General features: G+C 39.8%; 1 protein-coding gene across 11 annotated transcripts in view; it reads left to right on the forward strand.

Annotated features, from left to right (window-relative positions):
- The window catches only part of GRM8 (glutamate metabotropic receptor 8), an 868,572-nt gene that overhangs the window by 59,518 nt on the left and 784,846 nt on the right, over positions 1-24,208 (forward strand). For 4 of the 11 annotated variants that reach the window (XM_086395802.1, XM_086395799.1, XM_086395800.1 and 1 more), the window contains one exon: positions 1,906-2,026. The exons of the other annotated variants lie outside the window; for them this stretch is intronic. In XM_086395802.1, coding sequence (XP_086251928.1) covers positions 1,943-2,026 — 84 coding nt within the window. In that variant the 5' untranslated portion in view covers positions 1,906-1,942. The remainder of the gene's footprint in view (positions 1-1,905; positions 2,027-24,208) is intronic. 11 annotated transcript variants of the gene reach the window in all.

Consider the following 24,208-nt stretch of genomic DNA (forward strand, 5'->3'; position numbering starts at 1 on the left):
GAACAGAAGGGGTGAAACAGAAAAACAAAAAATGAAAAACAAACCCAAACACTAAGACATGCCACAGACAACTTGGGTTTACAAGTTAGAATGCCCAGAAAGTCACATTTTAACACCAGTGTTGTGCCAAATCCATCAGTAGTTTTCTAGGCGTGTGAATAATACATGTGTACATTGAAGAAAAAGGCTCAGGAATTTCAGTTCTATCAGGTATGGACAGGAATTGTGTCTCTGATTGCTCTGTCTTTGGTGTCTCCTCCCTGTAGGTTTTATTATGGGAGAAGTTTACTGGTGGCTTTGGTGTGGGAGGGAACAAGTCAGATCACTCCTATCTCTGAGCCTCTAGCTGTTTCCTCTACTGTAAGTGTTCTTCCTCTAAATCATTCTAAAACTATCTCTTCCTCATCTTTTAAGTCTCAGCTCAAGAATCTCCTGTCTTGAGAAGCAGCTATTCCTCTCCCTCCCCTCTCCAGGCCGGCTATCTTTTTAACCTGTGAAGTGAAAAGTCAATGTGTTAGTTGCTCAGTTGTGCAGATCTTTGTGACCCCAAGGACCATAGCCTGCCAGGCTTCTCTGTCCATGGGATTTCCCAGGCAAGAATACTGGAGTGGGTTGCCATTCCCTTCTCCAGGGGATCTTTCTGACCCAGTTATCGAACCTAGGTCTCCCACACTGTAGGCAGATTCTTTACTGTCTGAGCTACCAAGGAAGCCCTATCCCTGTCCTGCTGCTGCTAAGTCACTTCAGTTGTGTCCGACTCCTTGCGACCCCATGGACTGCAGCCCACCAGGCTCCTCCATCCATGAGATTTTACAGGCAAGAGTACTGGAGTGGGGTGCCATTGCCTTCTCCATCCCTATCCTGCTGCTGCTGCTAAGTCACTTCAGTCGTGTCCAACTCTGTGTGACCCCATAGACAGCAGCCCACCAGGCTCCCCAGTCCCTGGGATTCTCCAGGCAAGAACAGTGGAGTGGGTTGCCATTTCCTTCTCCAATGCAGAAAAGTGAACAGTAAAAGTGAAGTCACTCAGTCATGTCCGACTCTTAGAGACCCCATGGATTACAGCCTACCAGGCTCCTCCATCCATGGGATTTTCCAGGCAAGAGTACTAGAGTGGGGTGCCGTTGCCTTCTCCGATCCCTATCCTAGTGGCTCTCAAATTTTGTCCCCCAAGAAATATTTACCAATGTCTGCAGACATTTTTGACTGTCATGTCTGGGGTGGGAGTGGATGACAGTCAATGTTGATGCTAAATACCTGTTGTACACACTCCCCACAACAAGGACTCACCTCATCCGAAATGTCACTGGTGGAACTTCTCTAGTGATCCAGTGGCTAAGACTCCAAGCTCCCAATGCAGGGAGCCCAAGTTCAAACCCTAGCCTAGAAGTTAGATCCCATATGCCTCAACTAAGAGTTTGCATGCTGCAATGAAGATGGAAGGTCTTGCAAGCCACAATGAAGAGCTGGTGCAGCCAAATAAATAAATAAAAATAAATATTAAAAATACAAACAAAAACCCCCAAATGTCACTGGTGCCAAAATTGAGAAGCCCTACTCTCACCCATTGCAAACATTGTACCACAATCTTACTTGTTTACATGCATTTCTGTCTGTCTCCTCCCATCCCACCCCTTTGAATGAAAGCTCTACAAAGCCAGGAACTGGGTTTGGTTCATTATCATTGAGGCTTCCAAAACAGTTCTGGGCAAAGAGAACAGTTCTGCTCTGTATATGTGGATTGAATTGATTGACTGAGTCTGTCGCTACCACTGGAAAAATCACTTCCAGGGCCAGCTGATTCTCACTGATAAAAGAAACCAAAGTGAAAGCCCCAAGGAAAATAGAGCGACTCTTTTCCTTTGGGTCTCATATAGTCAGGATCAGCACCGTGTTGTCTTTCAGAAAACCAACAAATGAAAAAAGGCAAAGGTCATTGAACATGAGTGGGTCTTGCCGGTGTGACAGCTGTGAGTGTAATCCTACAACTCCTATGACAGTGGTCATCTGGGCTCAGACTGCAAAGGTGAGTGGAAACGAAGCCATTCGTATGGGAGCTGCATCTGGCAAAGGGTAACAACTTATTGATTCAGGCTGTCTAGGAAGGCCATGTTTCTTTTCCATGTCTTTTCATTCCCAGTCTGGGTTGAATTGAGAACCCAAATTCTACTCAAATGTATTAACAGCTTTCTTAATGTAAGCTATCAGTCAGGAAGAAATGAAAGGAATTATTGAAGCACTCCAGAAGGCCAGAATTTCAAGCTGGTTTATTTTACCTGATGTATTGTAAAAAAAAGAGCAATGCTGCCCTAATGCCAAGTCAGAGATGCGGTTGTACAGTTTTCTCCATAGAACTGGATAATAGATTAGGGAGTGCATCTAACTAGCAAAATGAGATCAGGAGCATCATGGAAATAAAGACCGAAAAGTGCCTTAACAGCTTTCAAATCCACAGATGGCAAATTGAGGGAAAGATCTGTTTATCACCCTCCGAACGCTCTGTCACGTGTACGTCAAGGGCTTGGCAGTTTCAGATGGCAGTGGCTGCACTCGATGAAACCTCACTGAACACTTGGCTCTTGGATCCGAAGCTCTTCTGGTGTTTCTCTGCAGGACGGGGAGCTGCCCTCCTGACCAATAGCTTCTGGACAATAAACTGGGAAGACCTTGTGCTTGGCCCAGAGTGTCTGAAGGCAAACAGGAGAGTGTCAGATCTCTATAAGAATGCATCGGAGATTATTATGTCATGTTCTCGGAATCATAAAGTCTTGCATAAACAGCTTGCTATAGAATATTACAGCTGCTTTTTATTGTTTGGGCTCTTTCTGTTGACAATTCAGTGTATATAATTCATATTAACTGCACAGGTTGGCTACTACTTTTTTTATGCCATGAAAATGCAAGTCAATTTAATGAACTCCATAATGAATTAGCACTCCAACACATGCTCTTATATTTTGCATATGTTATATTTTTAGATATTTATTGTTCCCTATTTATTTGCATTATCTACATTTCAAGAGTCCTATGAAAATAAAATTAAAAAAATTTTTCTACAATCCAGGCATTTCTTTTCTAGCTGTGAGGAGCATCTCCCTTCTTTTTCTTTCTCTTCCTCTTCTGTCTCCCTTATTCTGGTTTCCTTTCTCTGTTAAACCAATTTGTGCTTATTTCAATCCTTTAAAATCCCACATTTAATCTGAAAACAATTTTTAAAATGTTTCTCAAAAAAATGTTTTCTTGAAAAAATGCGGAAATATATTTGATAGTATTTACCTATCTATAAAATAATTTCATTTATAACATGAATCTATACTACGTGTCCAGTTATTATATGGATCAAACCATAGCTCATAAAACATACTTTATGGTGAAAACCTGATATGAGCATTTGGCCACTAAGACAAGTGACAGCTCTGCCTCTAACTTCTAAATAGTAGAAGCCTAAAAGCTTTGGCTTCATTGAACTTCAAAGACAAATATATCTGAAGATGAAGATTTTTGATCCTACCTCTTTGAATCACCATTGGGTCAGAGGGATCTCGAAAAAGAGAGTAGCTGGTTAAGTTTTTCTTTTTTTAATTTATTTATTTGGGTGTGCCGGGTCTCAGTTGTAGCATGTGGGATCTACTTCCCTGACCAGGGATTGCACCTAGGCCCCCTGCATTGGGAGCATGGAGGCTCAGCCATGAGACCATCAGGGAAGTCCCTGATTATTTTTTAAGGAGTCTAGTCTATATAAATGGATGAGTGAACATTTTATTTGAGTAGGGACAGGCTTTGGAGCTATGTGGACTGCAGTCCAAGTTCTGGCTCTTCCATTTACTAGGTCTTGAATAACTTTATTTAAATTTCTCAGAGTCTATGTTGGTGGAGATTAGTAGTAAGCAACTTGTACAATTATTGTAAGAACTAGGAATGTATACAGAAACTGCTTTGTGGCCTGGCACCCGGTAGGTATTAATAGATGGTAGCTATCAGCAATACCTACTTGTAAACAAGTACAATGGAGTGCATTAAGAATCTGGAAAGTTCTGCTTTTGTGTTGTTAGTCACTCAGTCATGTCCCCATTCTCAGCCAGAGTTTGTTCCTGAGACGTCAGATTCAAGAAAACTTCTTTGAGCCTTTCAGCCTTTGGCTTCCCAGTGAAAAAGGGTGTTAGTCACTTAGTCATGTCAGACTGTTTGTGACCCTATGGACTGTAGCCCACCAGGCTCCTCTGTCCAAGGAATTCTCCAAGCAAGAATACTGGAGTGGGTAGCCATTCCTTTCTCCAGGGGATTTTCCTGACCCAGGGGTCAAACCGGGTCTCTTTCATTGAAAGCAGATTCTTTATCGTCTGAGCCACCAGTCAAGCCTACTTCCCAGTGAAGGTATAGCTATCTTATATTTTATATAATGCTTCATCAAGTACAAAGCATGTGCTAAACAAGTATTAAAAGATTGAAGTATGCTCCCAAATAACCTCTATTTGGGGCAATGTTTATTCCTACTTTTAATTTCTTGGTGAAAGTCACTCAGTTGTGTCTGACTCTTTGTCACCCCATGGACTGTAGCCCATGAGTTTCCTCTGTCCATGGGATTCTCCAGGCAAGAATATTGGAGTGGGTTGCCATGCCCTCCTCCAGGGAACCTTCCTGACCCAGGGATTGAACCCAAGTCTCCTGCACTACGGACAGATTCTTTACCATCTGAGCCACCAGGGAAGCCCTCTTTCTTTCTTAAGGTTATGATAATTTCTTTTCCTTCCTTTTTTTATGACTTGGGGTACAAAAATAGATGTGCCTGAAGCAATTTTTCTTCACAGGCCTGTTCACACACACATTGGGCAGGACAAGAGAGGGAAAATGGGTTCGTGGGTGGCCCCCTGAATTCTCATGCTTTTATTCCAGGCACGAGGGAGTCATTTCCCCATTTCACTCTCTTGGAACTCACAGAAAAGAAAGAATGAAAGTCCAAGAGGGTTACTGTATTTGAAACAATTCAAAAAGTGTTTGGGTACATTTTTGACTGTTCTTACTACCATAAAGCTTCCTCTTTTTTTTCACAGTTGGGAAAGTATACGTATTTTATTGCAACTTAAAGAATAACAACAATAAGTAATAAAATCACACTCCTCTACATATGTTGTGAGAAGTGGCTGGGGGTTCTCTGTGTCAGTCCTTTAATCAGATCATGGAATCTCTGCCTTGACTGTCAAGGGAATCATGTGATAAGATCATTATACATTTTAGCAAATTCTGACTCTGGATAAGGTTAAAGATTTATTAGGAAGATTTAACTGAAAAGGCAGTGTGGACTTAGAACACAGGTACATTTGAAAAGATCTGCCTCTTATTACCTATGTGACCTTGGGTAACTTCATCTTTATAATGGAGATTAAAACTACTTACACTTAGTTTTTATATGGGTCAGGTGAGACAGCCCATGAAGCGGTAAGAACAATATTTATCTAGCTCAGAGTAGGTGTTTGACAAGAGGTAAACTTCCTTCCTGTCTCCCTCACTTTATTTTTAGAAAGAGACTAGTCATCTCGCCCACTTATGTTAGGGTGAGTATTTGCATTTGTGACTGTCAAGTGAAACAGTATGAAAGCACTTTATAAACATAAAGCACAATATAAAACAATGAAGATGACCGATTTTATGATCCAGGATATGACAAGCTTGTTTATACATTGAGAAGTTGATGAAGGTTTCAAATTGACTTTGACTTCCTTTGAAAGTCACTAGTCATGGAGAGGTGAGTAATTTTTGTGCCTTATATATTCTGAGTCCAATAGTGTTTTCTCAAATTCTTGTCTTCCTGGAATCTCAGAATGTGAGGAATAGGGTCTTTAGAGATGTGCCCTGATAGCTCAATTGGTAAAGAAACTGCCTGCATTGCAGGAGACCCCAGTTTGATTCCTGGGTCAGGAAGATCCACTGGAGATGGGATAGGCTACCTACTCCAGCATTCTAGGGCTTCCCTTATGGCTCAGCTGGTAAAGAATCTGCCTGCAATGTGGAAGACCTTGGTTCCATCCCTGGGTTGGGAAGATCCCCTGCACAAGGGAAAGGCTACCCACTCCAGTATTCTGGCCTGGAGAATTCCATGGACTGTATAGTCCATGGGGTTGGGAAGAGTCAGACATGAATGTGTGACTTTCACTTCACTTTAGTTAAAGTGAAGTCATACTAATTTAGGATGGCTTCTAATCCAGTGACTTGTACTCTTATAAGAAGAGAAAACAGATACAGATACACATAGAGGAGAAAGCCATGTGAATAAGGAGGCAGAGATTAGGGGAGATACACGTGAGAATTAAGGAGTATCAAGAATTGCCAGAAACTGATAGAAGCTGGATGGCCTCCTGGGTGGCTCAGTGATAAAGTATCCACCTGCTAATGCAGGAGGTGTGGGTTCAATCCCTGGTTTGGGAAGATCTCCTGGAGAAGGAAATGGCAATCCACTCCATACACTCCAGTATTCTTGCCTGGGAAATCCCATGGACAGAGGAGCCTAGTGGGCTACAGTCCATGGGGTCTCAAAGAGTCAGACATGACTTAGTGTCCACCACCAACACCACCACCAATAGAAGCTGAAAGAAGAAAGGAAGGATGCTCTCTTTAGAGCATGGCCCTGTTAACACCTTGATTTCAGACTTCCAGCCTCCAGAACTGTCAGAGAATAAATTTCTGTTGTTTCAAGCCATTCAGTTTGTGATATTTGTTACAGGTGCCCTAGGAAGTCAGTACACCATACCTCATTCTTTTTATTGGTTAAAATTTTTCAGAATGTAAATGATGTAAATTTGTTGTTTTCACTTGAAAATAAAGATTAGTTGCACAGAATCCGACACGACTGAAGTGACTTAGCAGCAGCAGCAGCAGCAGCGAGAGGTCTTAGGACTTGATGGAAATCCTGTTATGTGTGGAATTAAATCTGACATCGCCTACATCTAAGAGCTCCCAACATACTGACTGTTTTTGGAAACCCCCCCTTTGGGTAGAACTCTGAGTTGAGACAGAGCTTTGAGCTTCTTGTGAAAATCAGTCTCATTGATTTGCTAATTAAGTGAAATTACATAGATCAAAAAGGGGAGGGTGGAGTGGGGAAGGGGGAAAACTAACGAAACTTGAGAGATTTTCATAATGGAATTCTCATTTTTAGAATTAAAATTATGTTGGGGTCTTGACCATGGCCACTTAGCTGATCTGAGAGTTGTATTTTACTTCCCAGAAAATTTTGGGTCAGCATGTAGGCTGTAGAAGGCAGGCAAGCTTACTCTGTGCCTGTGTTAGTGTTTTTAGCAAAATACTTTATTTTCTTTTTGGAGGACCCTCCACCCTCACACCAAGTGTAGGGTCTCCTGCAGGCCTCTGGTGAACATTTGTTGAGTCAGTGCGAGGTTGGATATAGAGACTGGACAACCAAATTGCATTGATTCTTCCTGTGGACATTGAACCAAGCATCCAGAACACCTGAATTACTGCTCTACTTTTAACTCACTGTAGAAGACCAGTGAAACATGTAGGGTTTGGTGAGGTGTAAATCTGTGTAGTTTTTCCATGTTTCCTCAAGCTCAGCCTCACAAGTGCCTCTGGTTAGTATGAAAGCTGTTTCTCTTCTCCAAAAAAAAAAAGTTTGCTTTATAATACTTCCCCGTGTAACTTAAAGCACTCCTGGTTATGACCTACATCTACAAAGAGGCAAAGTTGAAGTTAAATATTCCAAAAATCAATAGTATAATGAACCACACAGTATTTTGTCTGCAGACTTTTGTTTTTCCATTTAGAGGATCTTTCTGTTTAAAACAGGCACTGCCATAGTTAGTGTGGTCCTTTGGCTAATTAAGATCCCTGTGCAGTGCTGGGACCTGGGTAATCCGAGGAATGGCTTGTGCTTTTCTACATGAAGGGACAAATTTGCATCGTTTGTAAGACTAGGCAGCATGGTTTGAGACAAGGGTGCTGAAAGGTGAAGGAATGATTTGATGATTTCAGGACAGAGTGGAGAGAAATCCGGTGTTTGTGGCCTCTGTTCTCTCCTAATGTGGCACAGTATTTTAAAAGCCAAGGCCGGAAGCTGCCTGTGATTGTTATCTTAGTACAGCTGCATCTGAACTGGTGGGGAACCTGACTTTTATCACCTGCAATCTCTACACATTACAGAGAGGAACCTGTCAAAGAAAGGACTAACTCCTAGCAGTGGTTTCAAGGTCCTTTGTCATAAACTTGCAATAGACTTAACTTTCTTCATTCATGACACATGTTTGCCTTTTATTTGAAAGCAATTTTAATTTCTACTTAATAAGCATTGAAGAGGTTATCCATTAGTAATCATCTTTTTAAAAATTTAATTCTATTTTATATTGGAGTATTATTGATTTACAGTGTTGTGTTTCAGGTATACTGCAAAGTGATTCAGTTATACATAGCCATATATTCTTTTTTAGATTCTTTCTCCATATTGGTTATTACAAATATTGAATAGAGTTCTCTGTGCTATACAGTAGGTCCTATACCTGTTTTATATATTGTAGTGTATGTATTAATCCCAAACTCTTTGTTTATCGCAATCATCAAAAAGTCTACAGATAATAACTGCTGGAGAGGGTGAGGAGAAGAGAGTAGGCATGAGTGTAAATTGGTACAGCCAATATGGAGAACAGTATGGAGGTTCCTTAAAAAACTAAAAAGAGTTACCATATGATCTAATGATGCTACTTCTGAGCATATATCTGGAGAAAACCATAATTCAAAAAGGTACATGCACTTCAGCGTTCATTGCAGCATGATTTACAATAACCAAGACATGGAAGCAACTTAAATGTCCATCAACAGATAAATGCATAAAGATGTGGTATAGATATACAGTGGGATATTACTCAACCATAAAAGAGAATAAAATAATGCTGTTTGCAGCACCATGGATGGACTTAGAGATTATCATACTAAGTGAAGTAAGTTGGATAAATTAGCAATCATCTTTAAACAAGGTTAAGTTGAAAGTCCATCAGAGAGTACAAAATAAAAGATTTACGTATTTCTTGAGCACAGGATAACATAAGCCAGAGGTTGAATCATAGACTAGGATAACAACAACAACAACTCCATATAGCATCTCAAGGAAATAATAACAACAATAGCTCACATTTATTTGGGGCTTACTGTGCACCTGCGCTCTGGGTGCTTTACATGAATGAGCTCCTTTAGCTACTCAAGGATATTCAATGCACCCCAATTGCTATCCTTTTCATTTCATAGAAAATTGCTGCTGCTCAGATCGGTTCAGTAACTTGACTAAAGGTCACAGAGCAGATGTGGGTTTTCAGTTCAGTGCTGTCTGGGTGCACACATTTATGCTCATCATGACTTAAAGGTTTGCTGATCTTTGTGTAGTTTCCGTGTATCATGTTCGGACCAGTCCTGAAATAGCATAAATATAGCTTAAACAGATTAGCTATTTGGTTGTCAAGAATGAAGGAAAACCTCATAAGGCCCAGATAAACAAAAAAATCTCTTTGGTTGATTTCATCTCTAGAAAGCAAAATTGTAGAGTATGCATATGATTTGGAATTTAGATTTCAAAGTCTTTCTGCTAGACAAATGGCACTGAGTCTACATGTGTTATGTCCAGAGAGAGAAGTTTACAGAGTGTAAACCTTTCCTTTGGCTACTCTCTGTGCCCCAAATCTTTTAATACTGCTGCTGCTGCTAAGTCACTTCAGTCGTGTCCGACTCTGTGCGACCCCATAGACGGCAGCCCACCAGGCTCCCCCGTCCCTGGGATTCTCTAGGCAAGAACACTGGAGTGGGTTGCCATTTCCTTCTCCAATGCATGAAAGTGAAAAGTGAAAGGGAAGTCGCTCAGTCATGTCCGACTCTTCGTGACCCCATGGACTTCAGGCTACCAGGCTCCTCCATCCATGGGATTTTCCAGGCGAGAGTACTGGAGTGGGGTGCCATTGCCTTCTCCGCTTTTAATACTAGAGGTACTGAAATAAGAACAGTGACAAGTGATATTGTCCCCTTTGTCTTATGCCTTCTTTCTTTAGCTCTCTCTGTATTCAGTGCTTGCTTCCCACTAATAGATGGGCAATATCAAAGACATTCCTGGCATGTTTTATTGTTTTCCTTTCTGCTGTTTCTTCCTTTTTCTGAGAGATATTTTTCTGTTCTACTTTTTTCTTTTTCTGACAGATATATTGCCTTTCTCATTGAGGGAAATGAAAGAAACTCTTTCTCTTTAGTGACGGCAAAAAAAGCAAAAAAACAAAACAAAACAAAATGCACACATAAATGAATTTTGAGTTGTGAAGCCAATAAGAAATAAGGATTCTTTCTTTGGTCACAGCTCTCTCTCCCCAGGATATATGTAGAAATGGTTCGTTAATGAATCCTCTGAGATGAAAAGCTTGAAATAAAAACCAAAGCTTTGGGCCCTTTGATTTCTTTGCCAGTTGTCTCAGCACAGGTTGTTGATGTTTTGTGAAAATATCTTTAGTTTATAAATAAACATATAAAATTAAGTAATTTTACATATGAGCATCTAGAAATTGAACTAGAAACCCTTTTGGAAATGGGCTGAAGTCCTAGGGATTTGTTCTAAGGAAGTAAACCTGTGGAAGTAAAAGCAACTAACGAAATAACCATTCTCAAATCCCATATCCTTAGAGATGCTATTGTGATATAACTAAACAATCTAGAAAAATCCCTAAATGATCAATAGTAGCACATGAATTCCTATTTACAATAATAATTACTATAAAGCTAAACTTGTAGTATTTACCATACATCAAGCACTCTAAATTATTTTAGACATTAATTTAGTCTATGGTCATACCCATGATCATATCCGTTTTGCTCATAAAATGGGTATAGTCATTATCATCTCTGTATTAGATGAGGAAACTGGGGCACAAAGAAGTTAAGTGATTTGTCCAAAGTCAAACAGCTACAAAATGATAGAATTAGCATGCAAGCCCGGGCAGTGTTGCTTGAGGATGTGTTCTTTTTTTTTTTTTTTAAATGTGGAATCTAGGATCCCGCACCCTCACTGGATTCTTTGTTTTCCCTGGACTTTAGGAGCTCAGAGTTTCAGCCAGGAAGCCACAGGCATCTGGCAGGCAGTCAGGAGGATCCTCTGCTCTGTGCACTCAACTCAGCCAGGAGGCCAGGCCCAGGATGTGTTCTTAAGCACTCACTTTATTGCCTTTGAATTATGGTAAATTAACAGACAGGTTATTATGTTACACTAAAGATGCTAAGTATGAAGAAAGTAAAAATGTGGACCATATACAGAGTACTATACCAGGAACCTCTAAACATGTCTCTGGAATTCTGAAGATGACAAAATCATTTGTTTCACATCATTAATCTTAAGCTCCATTAAGAAAGCTAAACATAAAATAACACTTCATACATATGCTTTTTTCTTTAATCTATCTATCAACTATATCTATCTATCTATCTCTATATTTAAACAGTAACAGAAAACAAATCAAACTTAAGGATTATATATTAGGTTTTGACATCACTTTCTCAGTTCAGTTCAGTCGCTCAGTCATGTCCGACTCTTTGCGACCCCGTGAATCACAGCACGCCAGGCCTCCCTGTCCATCACCAACTCCCGGAGTTCACTCAAACTCATATCCATTGAGTCAGTGATGCCATCCAGCCATCTCATCCTCTGCCGTTCCCTTTTCCTCCTGCCCCCAATCCCTCCCAGCATCAGAGTCTTTTCCAACTCTTTGCATGAGGTGGCCAAAGTACTGGAGTTTCAGCTTTAGCATCATTCCTTCCAAAGAACACCCAGGGCTGATCTCCTTCAGAATGGACTGGTTGGATCTCCTTGCAGTCCAAGGGACTCTCAAGAGTCTTCTCCAACACCACAGTTCAAAAGCATCAATTCTTCGGCACTCAGCTTTCTTCACAGTCCAACTCTCACATCCATACGTGACCACTGGAAAAACCATAGCCTCGACTAGATGGACCTTTGTTGGCAAAGTAATGTCTCTGCTTTTCAATATGCTATCTAGGTTGGTCATAACTTTTCTTCCAAGGAGTAAGTGTCTTTTAATTTCATGGCTGCAGTCATCGTCTGCAGTGATTTGGAGCCCCCCAAAATAAAGTCTGACACTGTTTCCACTGTTTCCCCATCTATTTCCCAGTTCTTTATTAATATATTGGTGATCAATAACCTCAGATATGCAGATGACACCACCCTTATGGCAGAAAGTGAAGAGGAACTAAAAGGCCTCTTGATGAAAGTGAAAGAGGAGAGTGAAAAAGTTGGCTTAAAGCTCAACATTCAGAAAACGAAGATCATGGCATCTGGTCCCATCACTTCATGGGAAATAGATGGGGAAACAGTGTCAGATTTTATTTTTTGGGGCTCCAAAATCACTGCAGATGGTGACTGCAGCCATGAAATTAAATGACGCTTACTCCTTGGAAGGAAAGTTATGACCAACCTAGATAGCATATTGAAAAGCAGAGACATTACTTTGTCATCAAAGGTCCATCTAGTCAAGGCTATGGTTTTTCCTGTGGTCATGTATGGATGTGAGAGTTGGACAGTGAAGAAAGCTGAGTGCTGAAGAATTGATGCTTTTGAACTGGGGTGTTGGAGAAGATTCTTGAGAGTCCCTTGGACTGCAAGGAGATCCAACCAGTCCATTCTGAAGGAGATCAGCCCTGGGTGTTCTTTGGAAGGAATGATGCTAAAGCTGAAACTCCAGTACTTTGCCACCTCATGCGAAGAGTTGACTCATTGGAAAAGACTCTGATGCTGGGAGGGATTGGGGGCAGGAGGAGAAGGGGACGACAGAGGATGAGATGGCTGGATGGCATCACTGACTCAATGGATGTGAGTTTGGGTGAACTCTGGGAGTTGGTGATGGACAGGGAGGCCTGGCGTGCTGCGATTCATGGGGTCACAAAGAGTTGGACACGACTGAGCGACTGAATTGAACTGAACTGAACTGATAAGACTTAATGTAGTTAAGAAAATGTTTGTGTTACAACCTATTTTTCTTCTGATTTGCTGTCTACTTCTTGCTTCTAGGCCATTATTACAAAGTATATGCTTTTTTTTTTTTTTACCTACTCTAAGTTAAGTCTTTTCTAAATTTTTATTTCTGATTTTCATTAGATTTGTTTTTTGAGTTTATTTTGAACTCATAAACAATAATGTGCTGAACATGCCAAAGAATCGATGCTTTTGAACTGTGGTGTTGGAGAAGACTCTTGAGAGTCACTTGGACTGCAAGGAGATCAAACCAGTCAATCCTAAAGGAAATCAGTCCTGAATTTCACTGGAAGGACTGATGCTGAAGCTGAAACTCCAATGCTTTGGCCACTTGATGTGAAGAACTGACTCACTGGAAAAGACCCTGATGCTGGGCAAGATTGAAGGCAGGAGTAGAAGGGGATGACAGAGGATGAGATGGTTGGATTGCATCACTGACTTGATGGGCAGGAGTTTGAGCAAGCTCCGGGAGTTGGTGATGGACTGGGAAACGTGGTGTGCTGCAGTCCATGGGGTTGCAAAGAGTCGGACATGAATGAGCGACTGAACTGACTGAACACACTGTGTGTGTGAAAGTGAAAGTGTTAGTTACTCAATATTGTACTAGGCAGAATAACGCCCGCTCCCCACCAGTGATGTCCATGCTGTAATCCCTGGGACCTGTGAATATGTCACCTTACATGGTAAAAGGGACTTTGTAAAAGTGAAATTCACTCAGTTGAGTATGACTTTTTGCAACCCCATGGACTGTAGAGTCCATGGAATTCTCCAGGCCAGATTACCGGATTGGGTAGCTGTTCTTTTCTCTGGGGGACCGTCGCAATCCAGGGATCGAATCCAGGTCTCCTGCAGTGCAGGCAGATTCTTTACCATCTGAGCCACCTGGGAAGCAAGGTAAAGGACCTTGATGTGGGGAGATTACCTGGTGGGCCCAATGCAAGCATATGAGTCCTTAAAAGCAGAGAGCTATTCCTAACTGTGGTCAGAGAGAGATTGAGGATGGACTAAGATGCAGTGTTGCTAGCTGTAAAGATGGAGGAAGTAGGAACATGAGCCAAAGAATGTGAGCCTCTGGAAGCTGGAAAAGGCAAAAAAGTTGATTCTTCCCCAGCTCCAGGAAGGAACATAGCCTTGCTAGCATCTTGGTTTATTCCCAGTAAGACCGCTAGAACTGTAAGATAATACATTCATGTTGTTTTAAGCTACTAAATTTGTGACAATCTGTTATAGCAGAATAGGAAACTTAATACATATACTGACAAAGAATAATGATATGAAGATATTTTTGAAATCCAGTTTTCTCAAGAGTACTCCTCCACTTATTAGTGATAGTAGATCAGATTGCATTATTTACAATTAATTTTACCAATGAAGCAGATAAATCAATGTTCTTGCTCTAGTACTTTACATATTAATTAAAAAGTTGCTAGTTTGTCTCTTGAAGTCATCTAAAAAACAAAACCCGGACTGTACATTATTAACAGACTATTTATCTGTGTCACTATTGCCCAATTCTTAATAGAGAAATTACATAATACCAGTTTGGAGGAGATAAAACATTGTAAGCAATAGTTTGCCTTCTTTTTAACTGCTTTGTGAATCTAAACAAGACTATTTTTTACTATTTTGTTGACTTAACCTTTTTTTTCTTTAAAAGATTATGTTGGTTTAGAAGCTATTTTCTGCCATACTTATTTCAATTTTCGGAGTGTTTGCCCACCCAGATTAGATTAAAATCATCATCTACCTCTAAAGGGCTCATCTCTTTTTTGGCCAGCACTTTGGATACCACATGGTCTTTAGTGATGGTTTTAGGACTCACCACATCTTAGAACCCCAGATACCCTCTCTGATGGCTTTGGCACTAGGGAGGTCATGATTAATACAGATGCTGGGATGTGATACATGGCAGAGTCAATGACCATAGAGTTGACTTCACTTCTGGACTTATAGTTATTACATGGAATCTGACCTACTGCAGGTCAGAGTGTCTCTTTCCCCAGAAACAACCACACATGATAGGATTGTGCTGAACAGTGCTCTGCTACAAAGCAGGTATTGATTCTGAATTCTGGTATTAACCTCATAAAGGGATTTTGTTGACTTTCTTTTCCAGAGACCATTGTTTTGCCTGAAGCTTGTCTTAATTATTTCAGAATTTTTGATTTTTGTCGCTACAGTATACTGAGGATAATGGTGTCTTTTTGGAATTTGATATGCAAAATTAACATAATGTGAACTACAAAATTAATCTTCTTGGGGAGAATTGTGTCATTAATACCATCATCATAATTGCCCATTATTGAGAAGGAAAAATGTAGCCCTCTCATCTATTCTTTATTAATTAATTAATGAAGAGCTCTGTTCAGAAAGATCTCAAAGGAAAGTCAAAACCATTGTGAATGAAGGTTTAAAATCAGTAGCAAACAGTTTTTATTCTACAGAGAGTTTAGTTCTGGTGTGTGACAGGGAATCACACTGAAACAGAAGATAAATGAAGGAATGTTATGAACAAAGTCCCTGATATTTGAAATTTTACTGTTGTAAATTTGAATACAAGGGGACAATATTCCAGGACAGTAAGGCTAAATAGGCTGAATCAGGCTTTTTATAGGGGGAAAGTCTAGAATTAGGTCTTACAGAAAGTCATGTATTGTGAAATCAGAAAGTACATTACATTTCCTGATTTTGAAATATATTACAAACTATAGTAATTAGAACAGTATGATACTGGTATGAAGACAGATGTATAGATAAATGGAATAGAAGAGAGAATCCAGAAGTAAATCCATGTATATATAAGCAGAATGGCAAAGATATACAATTAGAGAAAGATAGTCTCTGCAACAAATGGTATTGAGAAAACTGGGTATCCATATGCAAGAGGTTCAAATTGGACCCTGATCTTGCAACATACACAGAAATCAATTGAAACAGGGTTAAAGACTTAAAACCTGAAAGTGTAAAACTCCTAGAAGAAAACATAGGGGAAAATCTTCATGGTATTGGTGTTGGTTATGATTTTGTGGGTATGACAATAAAAGCACAGGCTACACAAGGAAAATAGATACACGGGGTTATGTCAAACTAAACTAACTTATTCAAGCAAAGGAAACAATCAACAGAATGAAAAATCAGCCTATGGAATGGATGAAATATTTGCACACAATACCTGGTAAAGACTAATCTCCAAAATACATGATGATCTTCTATAACTCAGTTGCAAAACCCCCAAATAATCCAAATAAAGAAATAGGCAAAGGACTTGAATAGACATTTTTTCAAAGAAGACATACAAATGACTAATAGGTACATGAAAAATTGAAACCCAAAACCACAATTAGATATCACCTCACACCATTCCCTAGTGGCTCAGATGGTAAAGAATCTGCCTGCAGTGCAGGAGACCTGGGTTCGATCCCTGGGTTGGGAAGAACCCCTGGAGAAGGGAATGGCTATCCACTCCAGTATTCTGGCCTGGAAAATTCCATGGACTGTACAGTCCATGGGGTCACAAAGAGTCAGACATGACTGAGTGACTTTCACTGAAACTATTATCAAAATAAAAAGAGATGGCATGTGTTGCAAGAATACAGAGAAACTTTTTTATATTGTTGGTGAGACTGTAAAATGGTACAGTCACTATGGAAACAGTATGGAGATACTTCAAAAAATTAAAAATAGAACTGCCATATGATCCAGCAGTGCAACTTCTAGGTATACACACAGAATTGCAATTAGTATCTGGAAGATATAGCTACACTCCCATGTGAATTGCAGCATTACAATAGCGAAGATTGGGAAACAACCAAATGTCCATTAGCAGACAAATGGATAAAGAAAAAGTGCTGTATACACACAATGGAATATTATTCAGCCCTTAAAAAGAAAGAAGTCTTGCCATTTGTGACAACATGAATAGACGTGGAAAGCATTATGCTAAGTGAAATGTATTACAAAAGGGCAAGTACTCCGTGGTTCCACTTATATGCGTATCTAAAACAATCACATTTGTAGAAGCAGAAGACAGCTGGGGGGTTCCAGGGGAGTGGGGGAAGGGTGAAATGGGGAGTTGTTCAATCTGGATAAAATGATAGTTACACAGAGTGAATTATAGAGATCTGTTGTACCACATAGTGCCTGTTAGTAATAACGTATTATACACTTAATACATCTCATGCTAAGTGTTCTTAACACGCACACACACACACATGCAAGAGGATATAAGACTTTTTGGAGGTGATAAATATGTTTATTATCTGGTTTGTGCTGATTGTATCACAGTGTATGCATGTGTCCAAACTCATCAAAATGTATACACTAAATATGTGGAACGTTTTGTTTATTAGATATACCTCAGTAAAGCTGAAAAAAGGGAAGTGATAAAGATGAATGAATGGGGTGGAGGTTGAAGCACTCTCTGTGAGGAGACCAGCAAGGAGATTTCAGCAAGAAGGACCAAGGCTGATGTAGGGGTTATGTGCCAAGGACAAAACTGGCCACCCTCTACAATGAGATCACTCTTAGATCTCAATGCTTAATGGTATTAGGGAAGTCAGAATCAAAGCTTTATTTTGACATTTTTATATTCCATTTATCCTTTCAGCTGGGATCTTGGAGGGACCCAGATTTATACACCTGTGTATAAATCAGCAAGTTGTGTGAAAGTCTCTGGAAAAAGTGACTTGACTTGTGTTTATTAATCCTTTTGATATAGTTTCTTAAAATGATTTTCTTTATATAAGTGTGATAAGGAGTAGTTTATGGTGATTTTTCTGGATGTCTTGCCAAAATCAATGTCATTACTTGGTACTCACATTTTCTATATTTCATATAATCAGTCTACCAGGAAAGCTAGTTAAATGAGGGAGTTAGGATCACTTGTTATAATTAGCCATCAAGTTTGTTGAAATGGGGCCATTATTCCAAATGTTATTTGTATGTTTAATTTTAAAAATAGAATGTATCTGATTCTTGAGCAGGGATGCCCCAAAGCCAACGAGGGTGCCTGACCTTTTCATTATGGTGCAGAAGGAACAAATTGGTGTCTATGGCAGTGAAAGGTAGAGGTTGGATGGCGGTTGTCTTCAAAGTCTTATACTGTTCTTTCATAATGTCTTAGAAGTAGGATGGACATTTAGAAGGTACCCTAATCCACTTCCCTTAAAAGAATAATACCCTTCAATAATGATGCTAGCGGCTGCAGTTTACTGCCACTCATACAGTAACCTAAGTTTTACCATAATCTCATGAGCATTACTCATTTAGTGACGAAGGAACTAAAGCTTAGACTGATAAACTTGTTCAAGGTCATACAGTAGGTCAATGTCAGAGGTGACATTTGAACCTAGGTCTGTTGAACTCACACTCCAAAGCCCACATTCTTCAATATTATCCTCTACTGCTGCATTATACATGGAGCTAATTGCATGACTTAAAGCACAGGACTAGTCACCTGTAGAGCTGAGTATAGAAACTGCACCTTTAAGAGCCGTTGGAGGAACTCTGAACCTGTGGGCCAGGTAGTGGGAAGAGATAGTCTTGCTCCTCCCTGGTTGCCTCTCATACCTTCAAGATGGGGCTCATGTGTCTTGTTCATGCTTCAAGTATTATTCATGTTACTCCAGGGATGGGATGCTAATGCTCTTGGGGTTTTATTTAAGCTGTGTTCTTTCTCCATACCTGTTTTCTGATGCTTGGATCAATGATGGAAATGTCTTCTGAACACATATTTCAGGAAGAGGTTTTTGGATGACTGGGCTCTAAGTTTTGGAGATGTAGAAGCTTAGAGAAGCAACTCCTAAACTTTGATAGTGTTTTCACACCCATCTTCTGTGCAAGTTGCAAGACACTGTAATATTTGAGTAGGTGATTATTAATATATAATTCACAACCACTATTCTTGACCTATAGTATTAACAACTGCTCAGGAAAAGCCACTGTGTCACTCTTGAGAAGCCTCAGTAAGACTTAGAACCCCTTGAAATGCCCTGAGATTATGGTTTCAAATTAGAGTTGACTTGGGGATTTGCTGTTTTTCATATTCACTTTGAAATTTCATAGTGAGGAGTCAGGATCCCACTTAGGGATCCAGTGGTAAGGGAGAGTAGGTTTTGATTGTCCAACAAATGATGAAAATTTCAAGTTTCAGTACAGCCTGAAATCCCTGCTGGGGTCAATGGTGCAAATTCTTCCTCTTCAATTGGTTAACTCAACACTTCTGAACGGACATTACTGAGAGATATGGCTTTTATATTACCATTTATGTTTGAATGTTGTGTATATAACAACATGGTATTATTTTTGTAAGAAGTAAAATCTTAAAAAGAAAAATATAAAAGTCATAAAGACCAACTTGTATATGAGTTTACTTTGAATAAGGCAGTGTTAGCCATTTAGGGGTACTGCTGAATATTCTGACATGCCTTTATTCTTACAAAATATATAACGTATTAAGGAAACAGTGACTACTGACATAAGTCATATGGTAGATATATGAATGATGGAGAAAGTGAAAGCTATAATTTCCCTGAAAAAAAGTGAGTCAGCTGTGTCTGACTGTTTGTGACCCCACGGACTATACAGTCCATGGAATTCTCCAGGCCAGAATACTGGAGTGGGTAGGCTTTCCCTTCTCCAGGGGATCTCCCCAACCCAGGGATCGAACCCAGGTCTCCCACATTGCAGGTGGATTCTTTACCAGCTGGGATTCTTTACCACAAGGGAAGCTCAGGAATACTGGAGTGGGTAGCCTATTCCTTCTCCAGCGGATCTTCCCGACTACTAACTTTGGATCGAAATATTCAGGGAAGGCTAGGATGTAGGAAATGAATTGTACCTTAAAATACAGGCAATATTTAGTTGTGAGAGGCTGGAAGGTGGGAAGTACAAGATATATCAGGGAATATTTGGGGGGGGGCAGTGATATTCTGGGGACAGTGTTGAGTTTTCAGAGGGAGATGGGAAGGAAAGTGGGAATGTGTACTGCCTGTGCTTTAGCCTGATACCTCTTCTCCAACCCAGGGCTTTGGGAAACTTCAAGTATGATTAGACATTTTATTTAAATAACATGAAGAATGTAAAGATGGCAACTGAACCCATGCCCTTCAGTACCAAGGGTTCACCCTATGCTGCATGTCATATAAAAGGCTCCCTGGCTTGGTGTCAATTTCTTTTTTTCTTTTTTATGTCTCTCAGACTTCCTTTCCTTCGTAAGTCCTGATGGGCTCCCTGAGGCTGGTGATAAAGCGCAAACCTAGCGGGTAAAAGCAGATACATCATAAATTAGCAAACAGGAGCTCAGAGAGCTGTGTTTGGAACAGTCTGGAATCTGTGACCACAGATTTTTGCAGTATCTTCCAGAAACAAATTTTTAGAGTTCATCTCCTTAGAAGAGCCACACCCCACCCCCACCCCCTACCCTGCCTTGGGAATTTGAAAAAGCTGCAAATAGACTAAAATTTAAATGAAGCTTTAGTACCTATAACACACTTTAGTTAGCTATTCAAAATAATGATGCATAATTTGGTAGCATAAAACATATGTTCCTCTTTATGCATTTGTTCTTGTTCCTCCAAGTTTTTATTTGAAGAGTTACTTCACATATATTCGATGCCCCAGGTAGGATTTCTTAACCAGAATCTTGTGCAGATCTTTTCATGTTGAGCTTCCTTGTGATGTGGCAATATGATAATAGTAGCACCAGTTGTTAAACACTATTTTACAGAAAGAGGGGAGAAACCTGTTTCATCAGTTTGCTACTGCAAATTGAAACATACATGCACAGCCATGAGTTTTAATAAATGTGACATAAGTTAACAGAGCATGGAAGACAGAAGAATAGAAAATGGTGTCCCTAAATCAATTTAATGTGGTAGCAACCCCAAACAAACAACAGATTGGGCCTCTTCAGCAAAACACACTAGAAAAACGAAGGTTGTCAGAAACGGTTCACAGTGTATTCTTCACCAAATTGCAGAGGAGATTATCTGACAGAATTAAGTACCAAGTCAGTTATGAGAAATTTGTCCTCTTGTAGCTAATGTGGAGAATATTATTTATATTAACAGGCAAAATAGGCTGGCAGTACACAAGCAATTATCTAAATTTTATGGATGTGGTTCTGCCCATAAATCTCGGTAATGATGGCATATCGCTTATGGGACTATATTAACATAAGGGTTACCATCATTGCATTTAATCAGGACAGTGTCCACTTAAAGATTAAGGCATTAGAGTGAGAGCTGCTAACTGATAGGCAAACAGGTCCCAGTCTTCAATAATAAAAGAAACTTTCCAATGAACTATGAACAAATGTAATTTGAATACTGACCCCTTTTATATTCATTAGCTGCTCCAGAACTTCTTCATTGCTAGAAGGTTAAGGGATGTGAAATGAAAGTAGCCTCTTTTTTTTTCATATGATAAAAACAATATAGGTAGTCAGACTGTCAAAGGCATTGAACCCAGAAATAGAGATTCTGATTTCTATAGAGATATAATTTCATCTCAACCTTCTTTTAATCTGAAACTTCTTCTGATATTGCAGAGTGAATCTTGGTTCTCATGTGAATGAGTTGATATTTCTAAAATATAAACGTACATAATTGAATCAGATGAGAACTACAAATCCAGGAATCAGATACCTTTCCACCTTTGTTTTGTCAAAACTGTCACGTAAAAATATTTACTAAATTTAAAATACTGAAATGAATTTCTGTAATTTTTTCATAATCTTTGTTTGATAGGCTATTTCCATTCTCCTTTTCTCCAAAATTTGAAAAATATATCATTGTCATAGACTTACAAAAGTGATTAAAGCATTTATTCGCTCATAAAAATGTTTTACCAGGCCACTGGAATAAAGAATACCCAGAGAGGAAAGAGAGCAATTCATTCTCAGCATAAATGTTATTTACTTCAAGTTAGTGTTTAAGCTAATTATAATAACAGATTGAAGTTAAAAAATACCATTTGAAATAGGCATTAGAAAAAATAGGCACTTTCTTTCAGATTCATTTCCTAGTTTGACTTGCCAATATATCTGGTTTCCATCTTTGTAATTAAAAATACTATAGTGTTAATCTTTATGTAAAATACTTGTGGTATGCTGCACCATTGGCCTGAATTCTCCATCTTTCCCTAAAGCACTCCCTTTGTCATTTAATATTTTTAAAAATTTTAAATTAATTTAGTAATTATTTAATTTTGGGGGCATGCCACACGGCTTGTGGGATCTTTGTTCCCCAGTCAGGTATTGAACCTGTGTCTCCTGCTTTGGAAGCATGGAGTCCTCACCATTGAGCCACCAGGGAGGTCCCTGTCATTTAATGACACAGTCCACTTCCACTGAGAGTGGGATGTAATTCCTTGTACCTGGATTCAACTACATGACTTGTTTTGGCTAATAGGATGCAGGAAGGGTGTCAACTCTGAGTTCAGGCCTCAAGAATCTTGTGTATTTCTGATGGCAATCCACTTCTCTGTTGCCATGAGACCATCCCTGGAATCACCTGCTGGAGAAGAAGAGACCTATGGAGCAGAGTTGAGTAATTCCAGTTGTCCCAGTCACAGCCAGCTGTTATCAGCCAACAGCCAGTGACTGCAGACATGTGAACAAGCCTGGCTGAGACCAGCAGAGCCATCTAGCCAACCTCCAGCTGACGCAGGCTTAACCAATAAATGCTTACTGCTGATTGTTACTGAGGTTTTTATAGCTGTTTGTTATGCAGTGCTATGTGGCAGTAGATAGCTGATACAATATTTATGCTGATTTATTCTCAGAGGTAAAAATCTGCTGGCTTGTATATTTCCAGTAGTGGAGATGTATTTCTCTAAGCTGGTTACTTTTTTCCTAAGGGTTCTCCTAGTAGTAAAATTCAGGAGCAGATTGATTGGCACCTGAGGTCACAGAAAGGTGCTAAGCCCTGTAAGGTTAGTAGCTCAGGAACCAGATGAAGATGTACTTCATAACCTTGACTTCTTTTCACCTGCTGTTACCAACTTTACTTCCCTCCCTCTTTTGCTTCTGTTTTTCCTTTTATTGGTCAGCAAATATTAATTAAACATTTGTTTACTGTCTCCTACGTGTCATCGTGGGGCCGTGCAGACTAGACTGAGGGAGGGTGTGCAAAGTGCACTTTAGACCAATTAAGAAATAATTTAGGTAAAGCATCAATTTGGGGCTATTTGCTTAATATGCCCAAATATTTACACGCAATTCTTGCAGCAGAAGAAAGAAAAAGGAATAAACTGGACCTGTTACATGGGGCAAAGGAGACAATTCTGCAGATCCCCTGTCAAATGCAATGTAATGTTGCCCTCCGCCACTGCTCCTCCTGCCCCCCGCCCCGTCCCCCCCCCACCTCGGCCTTTCTAAATAAAGCCACTTCTCTGCAGCAGAGATGAATCACTGCATTCATGATAAGGCACTTGAGAATTACTGTTGTTTACAGAAGCCATCACCAACAGTAGGGTTTAAGAATACCCTGCAGTTAGAACACAAATACATTTACAATGAGGAGTGATGGAAAATAGCTCTAACCAGTTTATGTGTGAAAGTCTTCTTAACACGCGCAGTGTACTCGAGATAGGTCTAGCGGAGGACATTCTACCACTGGAGAGAAAATGTTGAGGGTAGATGTTTGACTAACGTCCAAATTCCTGCAAAGGCACTTTCAAACTTTCTAACTTTCACGGCAGTTTTGGATTTACAATATAATATAAAAACCTGGGCAGTGGAAACCATGAGAAAATAAAAGTTTCTTTCACTACTTCAAAGGCTTAGAGTTTATATTATCATTTAAGACAAGATACAAGTCAAGGGGATGAGGGTGTGGAGTGCTGATTGGAGAATTGTCAGCTTAGCCCTGGTGGATTGATGGGGGAGGCTCTGCCAGGTCAAGGTGAATGCGTGTCCTCAGACTGGTCTGGATGGTTTCAATTTGACTTCCTGGATAAAGCGATTATTTGCTTTATTAACAGAGTTTGCTTGCTATTTGATAAGCACTGTACCAAACTTGTCTGGAGGTGCCCTTGATAGATTGGTTGGGAGATTAAACATGGCAATGAGGAGAAGTCAGGAAAGATGATGTCGGATGTGGTATATGTATAGGTGAACAGTCTTATCAGGCACAAAATAATACAGCAGGGATAGGAGTCCATTCATTGAAAGTAACTTAGGTGAGTGGGCCT

This window comes from Bos grunniens, chromosome 4, assembly GCF_055505025.1.
Source record: "Bos grunniens cultivar Pamir isolate PY7600 chromosome 4, Bosgru_T2T1.0, whole genome shotgun sequence".
NCBI classification, from domain to species: Eukaryota; Metazoa; Chordata; class Mammalia; order Artiodactyla; family Bovidae; genus Bos; species Bos grunniens.